At 45.2% G+C, this 14,450-nt stretch overlaps 1 protein-coding gene across 6 annotated transcripts in view; it reads left to right on the top strand.

Annotated features, from left to right (window-relative positions):
- zzz3 (zinc finger, ZZ-type containing 3) overlaps positions 1-14,450 on the top strand; it is a 113,428-nt gene that overhangs the window by 76,637 nt on the left and 22,341 nt on the right. For 5 of the 6 annotated variants that reach the window (XM_078560717.1, XM_078560722.1, XM_078560718.1 and 2 more), the window contains exons 4-7: positions 5,533-5,680; positions 7,332-7,477; positions 9,506-9,577; positions 11,752-11,853. In XM_078560717.1, the coding sequence (XP_078416843.1) occupies positions 5,533-5,680; positions 7,332-7,477; positions 9,506-9,577; positions 11,752-11,853 (468 nt within the window). The remainder of the gene's footprint in view (positions 1-5,532; positions 5,681-7,331; positions 7,478-9,505; positions 9,578-11,751; positions 11,854-14,450) is intronic. The other variant, XM_078560719.1, reaches the window with a different exon arrangement.

Genomic DNA, 14,450 nt, shown 5'->3' on the forward strand with positions numbered 1-14,450 from the left:
CAGTCGAGTAACAGCAAAATATTGTCTGCTTCAGACCCATTACTATTAGCTCCTTTGACCCACTTTGACTCAGCTGAATGAAGCAGTTTGACTGAACTACATTGCAATATCGAATAAATGATCAAAAGAGCTGGAAAAACCTGTCCGGTAAACGGGTGGGGGAAATACCTGGCCCATTCGAGCCTTTCCTTAACACCAACACCAACACCAACAAAAACAAAACTTGCTGGAAAAACTCAACAGGTCTGACAGCATCTATGGAGAGAAAGACACAGTTAACGTTTCGAATCCGTATGACTCTTCTTCAGAACTAAAGAGAAGTAAAAATGCAGTGAAATATATACTGTTTAAGGGGGGGGGGTGGTCGGACAGGTGAAGCTGGATAGAAGGCTAGTGATAGGTGGAGGCAAAGCAGAGATTGCAAAAGATGTCATAAACTAAAGGTTGAAGGAGTGTTGTTGGTGGTGATACTGGTTAAAGGAGGTGTTAATGGGTGACATTATGAGTAGAAAGCAGGATGAGCAAGTGACAGATGGCCCTAGTGGGGGTGGGGTGGGGGGAGGGGACGGTGTGGGAGAAAAGATCGAAATAGGCTGAAAGGTCGGGATAAAACAATGAATGGAAATAAATTTTTAAAATAATAATAGAAATAGGTGGGAAAAGAAATATAAATATAAAAATTAAAAAATAAATATTTGAAAAAAGGGGTTCAAAAAGGGGTGAGGATGGAGGAGAAAGTTCATGATCTGAAGTTGTTGAACTCAACGTTAAGTCCGGAAGGCTGTAAAGTGCCTAATCAGAAGATGAGGTGCTGTTCCTCCAATTTACGTTGAGCTTCACTGGAACATCGCAACAGGCCAAGGACGGACATGTGGGCATGAGAGCAGGATGGGGTGTTGAAATGGCAAGCGACAGGGAGGTCTGGCTTGTGGACAGGCCGAAGGTGTTCCGCAAAGCAGTCACACAGTCTGCGTTTGGTCTATCCAATGTAGAGGAAGCAGCGAATACAATAGACCAAATTGAGGGAAATGCAAAAGGAGTGTTTGGGCTCTTGGACAGTGAGGAGGGGGAAGTAAAGGGGTAGGTGTTGTACCTTCTGTGATTACATGGGATGGTGCCGTGGGAGGGGATTGAGGTGATGGAGGAGTGGACCAGGGTGTCCCGGAGGGAACGGACCCTATGGAATGCTGATAGGAGGTGTGAGGGGAAGATGTGTTTGGTGGCGGCATCACGCTGGAGTTGGCGGAAATGACGGAGGATGAGCCTTTGTATGCGGAGGCTGGTGGGGTGAAAAGTGAGGGCAAGGGGGACCTATCATGGTTCTGGGAGGGAGAGGAAGGTGTGAGGGCAGAGGCGCGGGAAATGGGTCAGACACGGTTGAGGGCCCTGTCAACCACCATGGGTGGAAAACCTCGGTTAAGGAAGAAGGAAGACATGTCAGAAGCACTGTTTTGGAAAGTGGCATCATTGGAACAGATGCGACGGAGGCGAAGGAACTGAGAGAATGGGATGGAGTCCTTACAGGAAACGGGGTGTGAGGAGCTGTAGTCAAGGTAGCTGTGGGAGTTGGTGGGCTTGCAATGAATATTGGTGGACAGTTTATTACCAGAAATTGAGACAGAGAGGTCAAGGAAAGGAAAGGAAGGGAAGTGTCAGTGATGGGCCATGTGAAAGTGATGGAAGGATGGAAATTGGAAGCAAAATTAATAAATTTTTCCAGGCCCAGACAAGAGCATGAAGTGGCACCAAAGCAGCCATTGATGTACTGGAGAAAGAGTTGTGGGAGGGGGCCTGAGTATGACTGGAACAAGGAGTGTTCCACACATCCCATAAAGAGACAGGCATAACTGGGGCCCATGCGGGTACCCATAGCCACACCTTTTATTTGGAAGAAGTGAGACAGGTTTAAAGAGAAATTGTTCAGTGAGAGAACAAGTGCAGCCAGACGGAGGAGAGTGGTGGTGGAATGGGATTGTTTGGGCCTCTGTTCAATGAAGAAGCAGAGCGCCCTCAGACCATCCTGGTGGGGGATGGAGGTGTAGAGGGATTGGACGGTCCATGGTGCGGAGGCGGTGGTTGGGGCCAGGGAACTGGAAATTGTTGATGTGATGTAGGGCATCAGAGGAATCACGGATGTAGGTGGGAAGAGACGCTTTAACAAGCGTTTCATTCTTCGCCTCTTCTGACGCCTTAACAAGAAACTCTTTGTTTCAGGTGTTAAGGAACGCAAGCTCCAACAACTCATTGATGCCAGCGTCCATCCAGGACCCTCCACCCCTTCCCGTCTCTCTGACCCCATCCTATTTTCTATTCCCAGCCAGGCCCTGTATTCACCACACCCCCTGACCTTCTCTGCTGAATGTTCAGCACTCAGCAAAGGACTCCGTTTCATGCCCTTACGCCCTCACCTCAATGAATTCTGGGCTTGGCATGATGCTGAACTCTTCTTCTGCCGCCTTTGTCTCCGTGCTCACGTCTTTGGGCAGGAGTCCTCCCCCCGTTTAATGGATCCTTTCACCTGCTTCCAGTATTCTCCCTCCATCTGGACCCCTCCCTCTGGCCTCTTACCTGCTCTTGACCTTTTCATTTAGAACTGTCGGCGTGACATCGGCCGTCTCAATTTCTCTGCTCCTCTCACCCACTCTAACCTGTGTCCTTCTGAACTTGCCGCACTCCGTTCACTCAGGTCCAACCCTGACTTTGTTATCAAACCTGCCGACAAGGGTGGTGCTGTTGTTGTCTGGCGTACTGACCTCTACCTTGCAGAGGCTGAGCACCAACTCTCAGACACTTCCTCCTACCTCCCCATGGACCATGACCCCACCATTGAACATCAAGTCGTTGTTTCCAGGACTGTCACTGACCTAATTTCCTCTGGGGATCTTCCCTCCAGAGCTCCCAACCTCATAATCTTCCAACCTCGGACAGCCCGCTTCTACCTTCTACCCAAAATCCACAAATAGGACTGTCCTGGTAGACCGATCATGTCAGCCTGCTCCTGCCCCACGGAACTCATTTCTTCCTATCTTGACTCTGTTCTCTCTCCACTTGCTCATCTCTTCCCACCTACATGTGCAGTTCCTCTGATGCCCTACATCATATCAACAATTTCCAGTTCCCTGGCCCCAACCACCACCTCCTCACCATGGACATCCAATCCCTCTACACCTCCATCCCCCACCGGGATGGTCTGAGGGCTCTCCACTTCTCCCTAGAACAGAGGCCTGAACAATCCCCATCCACCACCACTCTCCTCCATCTGGCTGCATTTGTTCTCTCACTGAACAATTTCTCCTTAAACCTGTCTCACTTCCTCCAAATAAAAGGTGTGGCTATGGGTACCCGGATGGGTCTCAGTTATGCCTGTCTCTTTATGGGGTATGTGGAACATTCCTTATTCCAGTCTTACTCAGGCCCCCTCCCACAACTCTTTCTCTGGTACATCAATGGCTGTTTCGGGCCACGTCTGGGCCTGGAAAAATGTATTATTTTGCTTCCAATTTCCACCCCTCCCATCACTTTTACATGGCCCATCACTGACCCCTTCCTTACCTTGACCTCTCTGTCTCAATTTCTGGTGATAGACTGTCCATCGATATTCATTACAAGCTCACCGACTCCCACAGCTACCTCAACTACAACCCCTCACACCCCGCTTCCTGTAAGGAATCCATCCCATTCTCTCAGTTCCTTCTCCTCTGTCGCATCTGTTTGGGTGATGCCACTTTCCAAAAAGTGCTTCTGACATGTCTTCCTTCTTCCTTAACTGAGGTTTCCCACCCACGATGGTTGACAGGGCCCTCAACCGTGTCCGACCCATCTCCTGCACCTCTGCCCTCACACCTTCCTCTCCCCCCCAGAACCATGATAGGGTCCCCATTTTCACCTCACCAGTCTCCATATTCAAAGGATCATCATCCGCCATTTCCGCCAACTCCAGCATGATGCCACCACCAAACACATCTTCCCTTCACCCCCCCTGTCACATTCTGTAGGGACCGCTCCCTCTGGGACACCCTGGTCCACTCCTCCATCACCCCCTCCACCTCAACCCCCTCCCATGGCACCTTCCCATGCAATCACAGAAGGTGCAACACCTGCCCCTTCCGCCCTCCTCACCGTCCAAGGGCCCAAACACTCCTTTCAAGTGATGCAGCACTTCACTTGCACTTCCCTCAGTTTGGTCTACTGCATTCACTGCTCCCAATGAGATCTCCTCTACATTGGAGAGACCAAACGCAGACTGGGTGACTGCTTTGCGGAACACCTGCGGTCTGTCCGCAAACATGACTCAGACCTTCCCGTTGCTTGCCATTTCAACATTCCACCCTGCTCTCATGCCCACATGTCCGTCCTTGGCCTGCTGCAATGTTCCAGTGAAGCTCAACGCAAGCTGGAAGAACAGCACCTCATCTTCTGATTAGGCACTTTACAGCCTTCCTGACTTAACATTGAGTTCAACAACTTCAGATCATGAACTCTCTCCTCCATCCTTGACCCTTTTTGACCCCCTTTTTTCAAATATTTATTTTATATTAATTTTTATATATATATATATATATATATTTTCTTCCCACCTACTTCTACTATTTTGAAAATTTATTTCCATTTGCTGTTTTATCCCCACGTTTTAGCCTATTTTGATCTTTTCTCCCACACCGTCCCCTCCCCCCGTCCCCACTAGGGCCATCCGTCACTTGCTCATCCTGCTTTCTAATCTTAATGTCACCATTAACACCTCCTTTATCCAGTATCACCACCATCAACACCCCTTCGACCTCTTGTTTATGACATCTTTTGCAATCTCTGCTTTGCCTCCACCTATCATTGGCCTTCTATCCAGCTTCCACCTGTCCCACCCCCCTTAAACAGTATATATTTTGCCACATTTTTACTTCTTAGTTCTGAAGAAGTCATACGGACACGAAACGTTAACTATGTCTTTCTCTCCACAGATGTGTCAAACCTGTTGAGCTTTTCCAGCAATTTTTGTTTTTGTTTCAGATTTCCAGCATCCACAGTATTTTGCTTTTATTTTTCCTTTGCACCAATTTGAAATAGGGAATAAATTTGAAAAATAATTTTGATAGAGACATAGAATCTCATGATGCAGAAAGAGGCCATTGGGCCCATCATGCCTTTGCCAACTCTTCAAAAGAGCTATCCACTTAGTCCCATTTCCCCGCTGTCTCCTAATTTTTTATTTCAAGTAGGTGTCCAATTCCATTTTGGCAGTTACTGTTGAATCTGCTTCCAATGCCCTTTCAGGCAGTGCATTCCAGATCACAACTCGCTGTGTAAAATAAAAAAAAATTCTCATTTCTCCTCTGATTCTTTTGCCAATTATTTAAAAACCTGTAGTTATTGACCCTCCTTCCAGTGGGAACAGTTTCTCTCTCTTCTCTGTCAAAAAACCCTCATTATCGGCATCACTTTTTCTGAGCACTTGTTTTACAAGAAGGTAGTAGAAAGAAAATCTGATACACTGAACGCGGATGGATTTTTAATGCTTTAAACTGGCCTGTAACATAGGTTGACATGGGATTTCCATGCCCACAAAGAGTGGTTCAGCTGCCTCAGATCCCATGGGACCATTATACGTCTGGGCTAGGAAATTTTGAGAAAGAATACAGAAATAAGAAACACAACACACGGAGATTAAAACTCGTCTTTGACAAAGGTACATGTTTGTTTGTATGGTTTTGTTCTTAATTGAGTTTGCCGTGAGAACTCCTCAGACCTTGATGTTGATTAAAAGATATTGAAAAATGTCCTCCAATTAAATGCTGTGAAGCCATATGCATTGTGTTCAGTCCCCGCCACAAACCCTGTCCCACTCCCCGGCAAATGAGACTGAATCTGACTGCTTGCAGCCTTGGTATCATTTTTGACTACAAGATGAGCTTTCAACCAGTCATCTGCACCATTAGTAAGACCGTTCATTGCTACCTCCATAACATTGCCTGACTCCATAAGATGTAGGAGCAGAAGTAGGCCATTCGGCCCATCGAGTCTGCTCCGCCATTCAGTGAGATCATGGCTGATTTGATTACCCTCAACTCCACTTTCCTGTCTTTTCCCATAATTCTTGATTCCCTTATTGATTAAAAATCCGTCTATCTCAGCCATGAATATACTTAACGACCCAGCCTCTACAGTCCTCTGCGGCAAAGAATTCCACAGGTTGACTACCTCGTGATAGAAGAAATTCCTCCTCATCTCTGTTTTGAATGGACGCCCCTTACTCTGAGATTATGCCCTCTGGTCCTAGACTCTCCCACAATGGGAAACAACCTCTCAGCGTCTACCCTGTCAAGCCCCCTAAGAATCTTATATTTTAGTAATCTTATTATTTCAGTAAGGTCGCCTCTCATTCTCCTAAACTCCAGTGAGTACAGGCCCAACCTACTCAACCTCTCCTCATAAGAAAATTCCTCCATCCCCCCCAGATCAACCTAGTGAATCTTCCCTGGACTGCCTCCAATGCCATTGTATCATTCCTTAGATAAAGGGACCAAAACTGTTCACAGTATTCTAGCTGTGGTCAAACTAGTGCCTTGTATAGTTTTAGCAGAATTTACCTATTTTTATACTCCATTCCCTTTGAAATAAAGGCCAACATTCCATTTGCCTTCCCTAATACCTGCTGAACTTGTTTGCTAGCTTTTTGTGATTCATGCATGCCTGTGCCTGCTTCTGTTCATCTGCTGCTGTTACCGCTAGACTTGAATATTCTAATGCACTCATCGCTGGCCTCCCACATTCTACCCTCTGTAAACTTGAGCTCATCCAAAACTCTGCTGCTCATGTTCTTACTCGCACCAATCAGCCCAGTGCTTGCTCACCTACATTGGCTCCCGGTTAAGCAACACCTCGATTATTCTCATCCTTGATTTCAAATGCTCCGTTGCCTCTGACCTCCCTATCTCTGTGATCTCCCCCATCCCAGCCATCCTCAGAGATATCAGCCCTGCAGTAATTCTGGCCTCTCGAGCATCCCCAATTTTAATTGTTCCACCATTAACGGCTGTGCCTTCAGCTGCCTGGGCCCTAAGCTCTGCAATTCCCACCCTAAACTGCTTTCATTCTTTATCTCACTTTTCTCCTGTAAGATGCTCCTTAAACCTTTTACCAAGCTTTTGGTCACCTGCCTGAATATTTCTTTTTGTGGCTCAGTGTCTTGTGTTATAATCCGCCAGTGAAGCGCTTTGGGCCGTTTTGTTATGTTAAAGGAGCAGATTTTTTCCTTTGCAAGTGTAAGTCCAATTCTTTGTCAGAACTTGTATTTTGTTTAATTTGGAGCTTCTCAAATTTTGTTTAATATCTGAAAGTTTTCTCGGCTGGGCCAGGTTTGCCTGTGAGACCAAAAAGCCCCATGGATTCCAAGAAGGATGCAGAGTCATCATCCTCCTCTTTTTACTCTTCAATGTTGCCTTCAAGCGATGCCCCCGAAGTAATGATAAACAGCCGTGCGCAGGTGAGAAAATGCTTCCAGGGAAATGGTGAAAATGAACTAGTTTGATGCAATATTTTAATTCAGCTTTACCATGAAATTAAAGGAGATGCAAGTTTAAAGTCGGTGCAAAGGGGTTTCATGCTTGCACCAACACTAAACATTTGTAGCGCAAGTCTGATGCTATATCCCAAACTGACTGGGAGCCTTGATTTGGAGTCATGTTGAGCCTTGCCTCTGAATTCATGTTTATTTTTTCTATAAAATCAGTGAGAAGCAAAACTGCTTTGCAACAGCACTACTAGAAGTTATCGGGGATAGGCTGGAATGTGGGGTCGAGGTTACATTCAGATCAGCCATGATCTTATTGAATGGCGGAGCAGGCTCGAGGGGCTGTGTGGCCCACTCCTCCTAATTCGTATGTGTTCGTATGTAATTTTACAGTGCGGCACGCACCCTTCCTGATGAGTCTGTGAGACAGCTCTTCCAATTTTGGCACAAGCCCCCAGATGTTAGTAAGGATGACTTTGTAAGGTCGACAGGGCTGATTTTGCCATTATCGTTTCCGGTGTCTAGGTCGGTGTTGGCTGGTCCGTCCAGTCCCATTCCTTTTTAGACTTTTTAGCGTTTTTATACAACTTCGTGTCTTGCTAGGCCATTTCAGAGGGCATTTAAGAGTCAATTGCTGTGGTTCTGGAGTCACATGTAGGCCAGACCAGGTAAGGATGGCAGACTTCCTTCCCTAAAGGACATTAGCGAACAAGATGGGATTTTATGACAATCGACGATGGTTTCTTGGTCATCATTAGACTTTTACTTACAGATATTTATTGAATTCAAATTTCATCAGCTGCCGTGGCGGTATTCGAACCTACATTCCCAGAGCATTACCCTGGGTCTCAGAATTACCAGTCCCCTGTGTAGTTTAGTAATTTTTGATTGCTCTCTGTTACCCGCTTGTCCCCTGTTGAAATCAGATACGTCCCTACAAGAGCGTCACTTGTTTCCAGATTCTCGTCAGGCCTTTCTTGTACAATAAACCATTTTGGTTTATGCTTTGTAACTAACGTGAAAATGCCCCTAGAAGGGTTGGGGAAGTTCTGTCAGTTGCATTTCTTTACCATTTAGCAAAAATTTTCATTTCTTAAGTATGTCCGAAGTTCTGAATTACTCGGTGCCGTTTTGTGCGTGAGCTTGTCGTGCGATGGCGGATTCTGGAAATAATCCTACAAATTTTGGAACCGGGTAGTGAAAAGTAAAAGCTTGTGCAGCTTATCCATCTTCATTTGTGTCTTAATCCCCCCAAACCTAGCCTCTTGTGCATCCCCAATTTTCTTTGCTCTACCATTGGTGGCTGTGCCAACATCTCTAGGATCTCTGCTGTGGAATTCCCACCTTAAAACACACCTTTTAAGATGCTCCTTAAAACCTACAACTTGGGGTGCAGGACTGGTTTCTGGTATGAAACAGTAAACTTTATTTACAGGCTCCAGAAGAGGCTATGTGCTTGTTCCGAGACCAAGGTTATAAGGCTCCGCCCCTGAGGGTTCCCCACGCTTAGGGCTGAATAGTCTATACAGTCACATGATCCCCATAACAGTAAGAAATGGTTTAACTTGCAATCACTGTGCCTTCCTTTTTGGCTAAACTTTTGGTCTGCTCACCTAACATTATCTTAATGTGTCTCGGTGTCAAATTCTGATGCACTTTTGTGAAGCATCTCAGGATGTTTTACTCTTTCGAAAGCACTTTATAAATACAAATTGTTGTTGATTTGGACAACAACATTTCTTTTGTTGTATAATATAGGAACATTGAATTTTTCCTACAGGTATGGCAAATGTTGTTTGGGCTAGTTTCAAATAATTTATTTTATGGAAATCTAAAAAGCCGAAACTTGGCTTAATTAAGATGGTGGAAGCAGGATTCTTTTTGGGAATAACTTGTCACACCTCGAATTGAATATTGCATCTTTACTAACCCAGATTTGTCATTTTCAATTCTTGAAAGAAGAGTGGTATCTGAAGTCTTCTTTTACGTAAACTTTTTCAGGTAATAAGAGGAAGGATTTGTGATGACTCCAAGTCAGAAACATTTAACCAGCTGTGGAGTGTAGAAGAACAGGTAAACTTTCCATTCTCACCACAAAATATATTGGATTCAAGCAGGATGAACGCGAAGCTTGCAAGAGTGGGAAAAGACCACCCATTCTGCCTGTTCAGCTGCATCAGCCATCCAGGCCTTGTCTCAGGATTTGACTTGACTGTTTCTTGTAGCCCTTCACTCTGCGTTGAATCAGGAATATAAGCAATTCCTTTTTTTTTTTGAAGACAGTGTTTTGCTGTCGTCAGTTTTCAAGCATTAAGGCACTCCTTTAGAAAGGGACGTGATGTCGGAAGAGTCAGTTTTATTAGAAGACGAGCTCGGCTACCCATCCTACCCATCCGGGAAATAAAGGGATGAAAGTTAAAAGTAAGAGCTAAAAAAAAAAACAAGATGAAATGTTTTCATGAAGTAATAAGCTGAGATATTCGTCCTACCGGCATATGGACTGAACGTCCAACAGGTTTCATTCAACAATTCACTTAATTACCCTCTTTCACACAATTATTTTAATTAACAATTTTACTCCCACAAATATGAAGCACAAATACCTAAATCCATAGAAAATTATTACACTCAAAAGCATTACTTGTCAAAAAAATTTCTTTTCACAATGAATTTATTTTCATTTGCTTCACTTGACTCGAATTTAGTTTAACTAGCTTTACATTTTTACGATGTGATCTCTGCTAATCATTTCTCTACACCTATTTCCTCAATGATTGTTAATACGCTGAATATTTCACCATCAGGGTCAAAGGCAACGTCTGTAATATCACTCTACATTTTCAGTGTTGCTGTCTTCATTTTCGGTGTTTGTGGAAACAATAATTATTTCATGATGGACCATACAAGAAGCTCTTCCTTCTTGAGCCAAAATAGAGAGATTTCTTGGTGATTCTACTCAGCAGTTATATTTTCTGATGTTTTTCAAGAAATATTTTAATTTTGTTGTTCCCATAAGAACAACATTCAGTGGGTCAGGTGGCTCACTTAAGGGTGGCAATCATGCATTACCATTTAGACAACTCATTGAAGGTGGCTCTTCTTTCCACTTTTTTGGACCACAATACTTACATACATTTGATCTACTGTCAATATCATATTCTGTGTCTGACCCCATAATCATAAAGCTTCCTTAAAGAGCCTTGGTCTCTTACTGGCAGTACTGGTGGTTCTTGCATTCTGTCGCTTTTTGTCAACTCCCTGCCGCCTTGCTCTAACCTCTTCATCTTCCTTTTCTCTAATTGCTGCCTGCTGCTTTCTGTCTACTTTTTGCCCTAGCCTCTTCACCTCCCTGCTCTGCGTATTCCACCTGTTGCTTTCCCTTACCAAGTAATGTGTAGTGTCTCAGAGCATACAGTAACTTACACCAAACAAATAAAATGAGAAACAAAATGAAATATGAAAGTCAGTCGGGGATTTATGATGTAAATTCATTGCGTTCTTGGAATGTACGTTTAGGTTGGTTGACATGAGTGACGGTGTTGGTGGGGATACAGTGTAGGCAGGGCCATGGGAACCCCTGTTCGGAGGCCAAAGCCTCCCACTTCCCCCATCAGTGGGGGTGGTTAGATGTCATTTCCTCCTTATAACATGCCTGCACCCAATGTATTATCCCACCAAGTTTGGTTGAGATTGGCACAAGGACTTCTGAGGAGTTTGCCAACAGACAAACAGCAGGCCATTTTACTTTTATAAACGTGGATGCCCTGTTGCTTTGAGCTTGCAAAACGTAGACGTCTCAAAATCTCTTTCGTCTTGTTTTTTTTTAAATTTAAGATCATTTTCTCAACTGCCAGGAGGCGTGTTCAAGGTCAGGCTCCCTCCCTGCCTGGTTGCTCTATGACATGCCTTTGATTTTCTTTTCTGGGCTCTTCAGTTCATACATCAGCTGTGCTTGAGATGGATGGCTAGTGAGTGAGTTCTAGGCTTCTGCTAATATTTACTGTGTGGAACAGCCTAGAGTTTCCCAATTTACACCTTCCTCGCTGTGTGGATTAAATCTGTGGCCACACCGATACCCCTCCCCCTCCCCCTCCCCCTACTGGTGCTGTCTAGATACTGTGGAAAAATAGGATTGTGCAAGCAGTTGAGAAAATGTAGCACTTCTCAATCAATTCTGAACCAGTACATTAATTGAAAATTAACTTAAGACTGTGACATGCACTGTATTTTTTGATTTGATTTTAAAGAAAAGATTAGAGGAGCTGCTCCTTAAATATCCTCCCGAAGAAGTGGAAACGCGACGCTGGCAGAAGATAGCTGACAAACTAGGCAACCGAACGGCCAAACAGGTAACTTCAGTGTTCACTAGGGGTTTTGCAGCTCTTCAATATAAGCTTAAGTTAATTTCCATCAATATTTTAATGTATCTAATGATTCTAAATGTATTTTTAGGGCAGCCTGTGTCAAATTTTCATTATTACAAAAGTCAGGTCTGTGTAAATGTTCATTTTTAAAATTCATTCATGGAATGTGGGCGTCGCTGGCTAGGCCAGCATTTATTACCCATCCCTAATTGCCCTTGAGAAGGTGGTGGTGAGCTGCCTTCTTGAACCACGGAAGCCCCATGTTGTGTGGGTACACCCATAGTTCCGTTAGGGAGGGAGTTCCAGGATGTTGATCCAGTGACAGTGAAGGGATCAGTGACAGTGAAGGATTGGCAATATATCTCTAAGTCAGGATGGTGAGTGGCTTGGAGGGAAACTTCCAAGCAGTGATGTTCCCATATGTCTGCTGCCCTTGTCCTTCTAGATGGCAGTAGTTGTGGATTTGGAGGGTGCTGTTGAAGGAGGCTTGGTGAGTTTCTGAATTGCATGTTGTACTTGGTACACACTGCTGCCACTGTGCAGTGGTGATGGAGGGGGTGAATGTTTGGATGGAGTGCCAATCAAGCGGGCTGCTTTGTCCTGGATGGTGTCAAGTTTCTTGTGTTGTTGGAGCTGCACTCATCCACGCAAGTAGAGAGTATTCCATCACACTCCTGACTTGTGTCTTGTAGATGGTGGGCAGGCTTTGGGGAGCCAGGAGATGAGTGACTTGCTGCAGGATTCCTAGCCTCTGACCTGCTCATGTAGCCACAGTATTTTTATGGCTAGCCCAATTCAGTTTCTGGTCAATGGTAACCCCCAGAATGTTGATAGTGGGGGATTCAGTGATGGCAATGCCATTGAATGTCAATGGTTAGCTTCTCTCTTGTTGGAGATGGGTCATTACCTGGCACTTGTGTGGTAAGAATGTTACATGCCACTTGTCAGCCCAAGCCTGGACATTGACCAGGTCTTGCTGCATTTGGACATGGACTGCTTCAGTATCTGAGCAGTCACGAATGGTGCTGAACATTGTGCAGTCATTAGTGCACATCCCCACTTCTGACCTTATGATGGAAGGAAGGTAATTGATGAAGCAGCTGAGGATGATTGGGCCGAGGACACTACCCTGAAGAACTCCTGCAGTGATACCCTGGAACTGGGATGATTGACCTCCAACAACCGCAATCATCATCCTTTGTGCTAGGTATAACTCACAACCAGCAGAGAGTTTTCCCTCTGATTCCCATTGACTATAGTTTTTTTTAATCCGTTCATGGGATTTGGCCGTCGCTGGCTAGGCCAGAATTTGTTGCCCATTCCTAGTTGCCCTTGTTCAGAGGGCAGTTAAGAGTCAACCACATTGCTGTGAGTCTGGAGTCACATGTAGGCCAGACCAGGTAAGGATGACAGATTTCCTTCCCTAAAGACATTAGTGAACCAGATGGGTTTTTACAACAATCGACAATGGTTTCATGGCCATCATCAGAATTTTAATTCCAGATTTTTATTGAATTCAAATTTCACCATCTGCCGTGGTGGGTTTCAAACCCAGGTCCCCAAAGCATTATCCTGGGTCTCTGGAATACCAGTCCAATGACAATACCACTATGCCACTGCCTGCCCAGCAGAGCTAGGGCTCCTTGATGCCACACTCAATTAAATGCTGCCATGATATCAAGGACAGTCACTCTCATCTCACCTTGGGATTTCAGCTCTTTTTGCCCATGTTTGAGCCAAGATGGTAATGAGGTCAAGAGCTGAGTGGCCTTGACAGAACCCAAACTGGGCATCAGTGGGTAGGTTATTGCTAAGCAAGTGTGCTTGATAGCACTGTTGATGACCCCTTCCCTTACTTTACTGATGATCGAGAGTAGACTGATGAGGTAATTGGCCAGGTTGGATTTGTCCTGATTTTTGTGTACAGGCATACCTGGGCAATTTTCCACGTTGCTGGGTAGATGCCAGTGTTGTAGCTGTACTGGAAACAGCTTGGCTAGGGACGCGGCAAGTTCTGGAGCACAAGTCTTCAGTACTATTGCCAGAATGTAGTCTTTACACTAACCAGTGCCCCCAGCCAATTGTTGATATCACTTGGAGTGAATCGAATTGGCTGAAGACTGGCATCTGTGATGCTTGGGACCTCCGGAGGAGACCGAGATGGATCATCCACTCAGCACTTCTGGCTGAAGATTGTTGCAAATGTTTCCCTATCCTTTGCACTGATGTGCTGGGCTCCCCCATCATTGAGTATGGGGATATTTGTGGAGCCTTCTCCTTCAGTGAGTTGTTTAATTGTCCACCACCATTCACAACTGGATGTGACATGACTGCAGAGCTTAGAGCTGATCTGTTGGTTGAGGAATCGCTTAGCTCTGTCTATCACTTGCTGCCTGTGCTGTTTGGCATGCAAGGAGCCCTGTGTCGTGGCTTCACCAGGTTGACACCTCATTTTTAGGTATGCCTGGTGCTGCTCCTGGCACGCCCTCCTGCACTCATCATTGAACCAGGGTTGATCCCCTGGCTTGGTAGCAACGGTGGAGTGGGAATATGTCGAGCCATGAGGTTACAGATTGTGTTCG

Source organism: Cetorhinus maximus, chromosome 17 (genome assembly GCF_964194155.1).
Source record: "Cetorhinus maximus chromosome 17, sCetMax3.hap1.1, whole genome shotgun sequence".
NCBI lineage: Eukaryota > Metazoa > Chordata > Chondrichthyes > Lamniformes > Cetorhinidae > Cetorhinus > Cetorhinus maximus.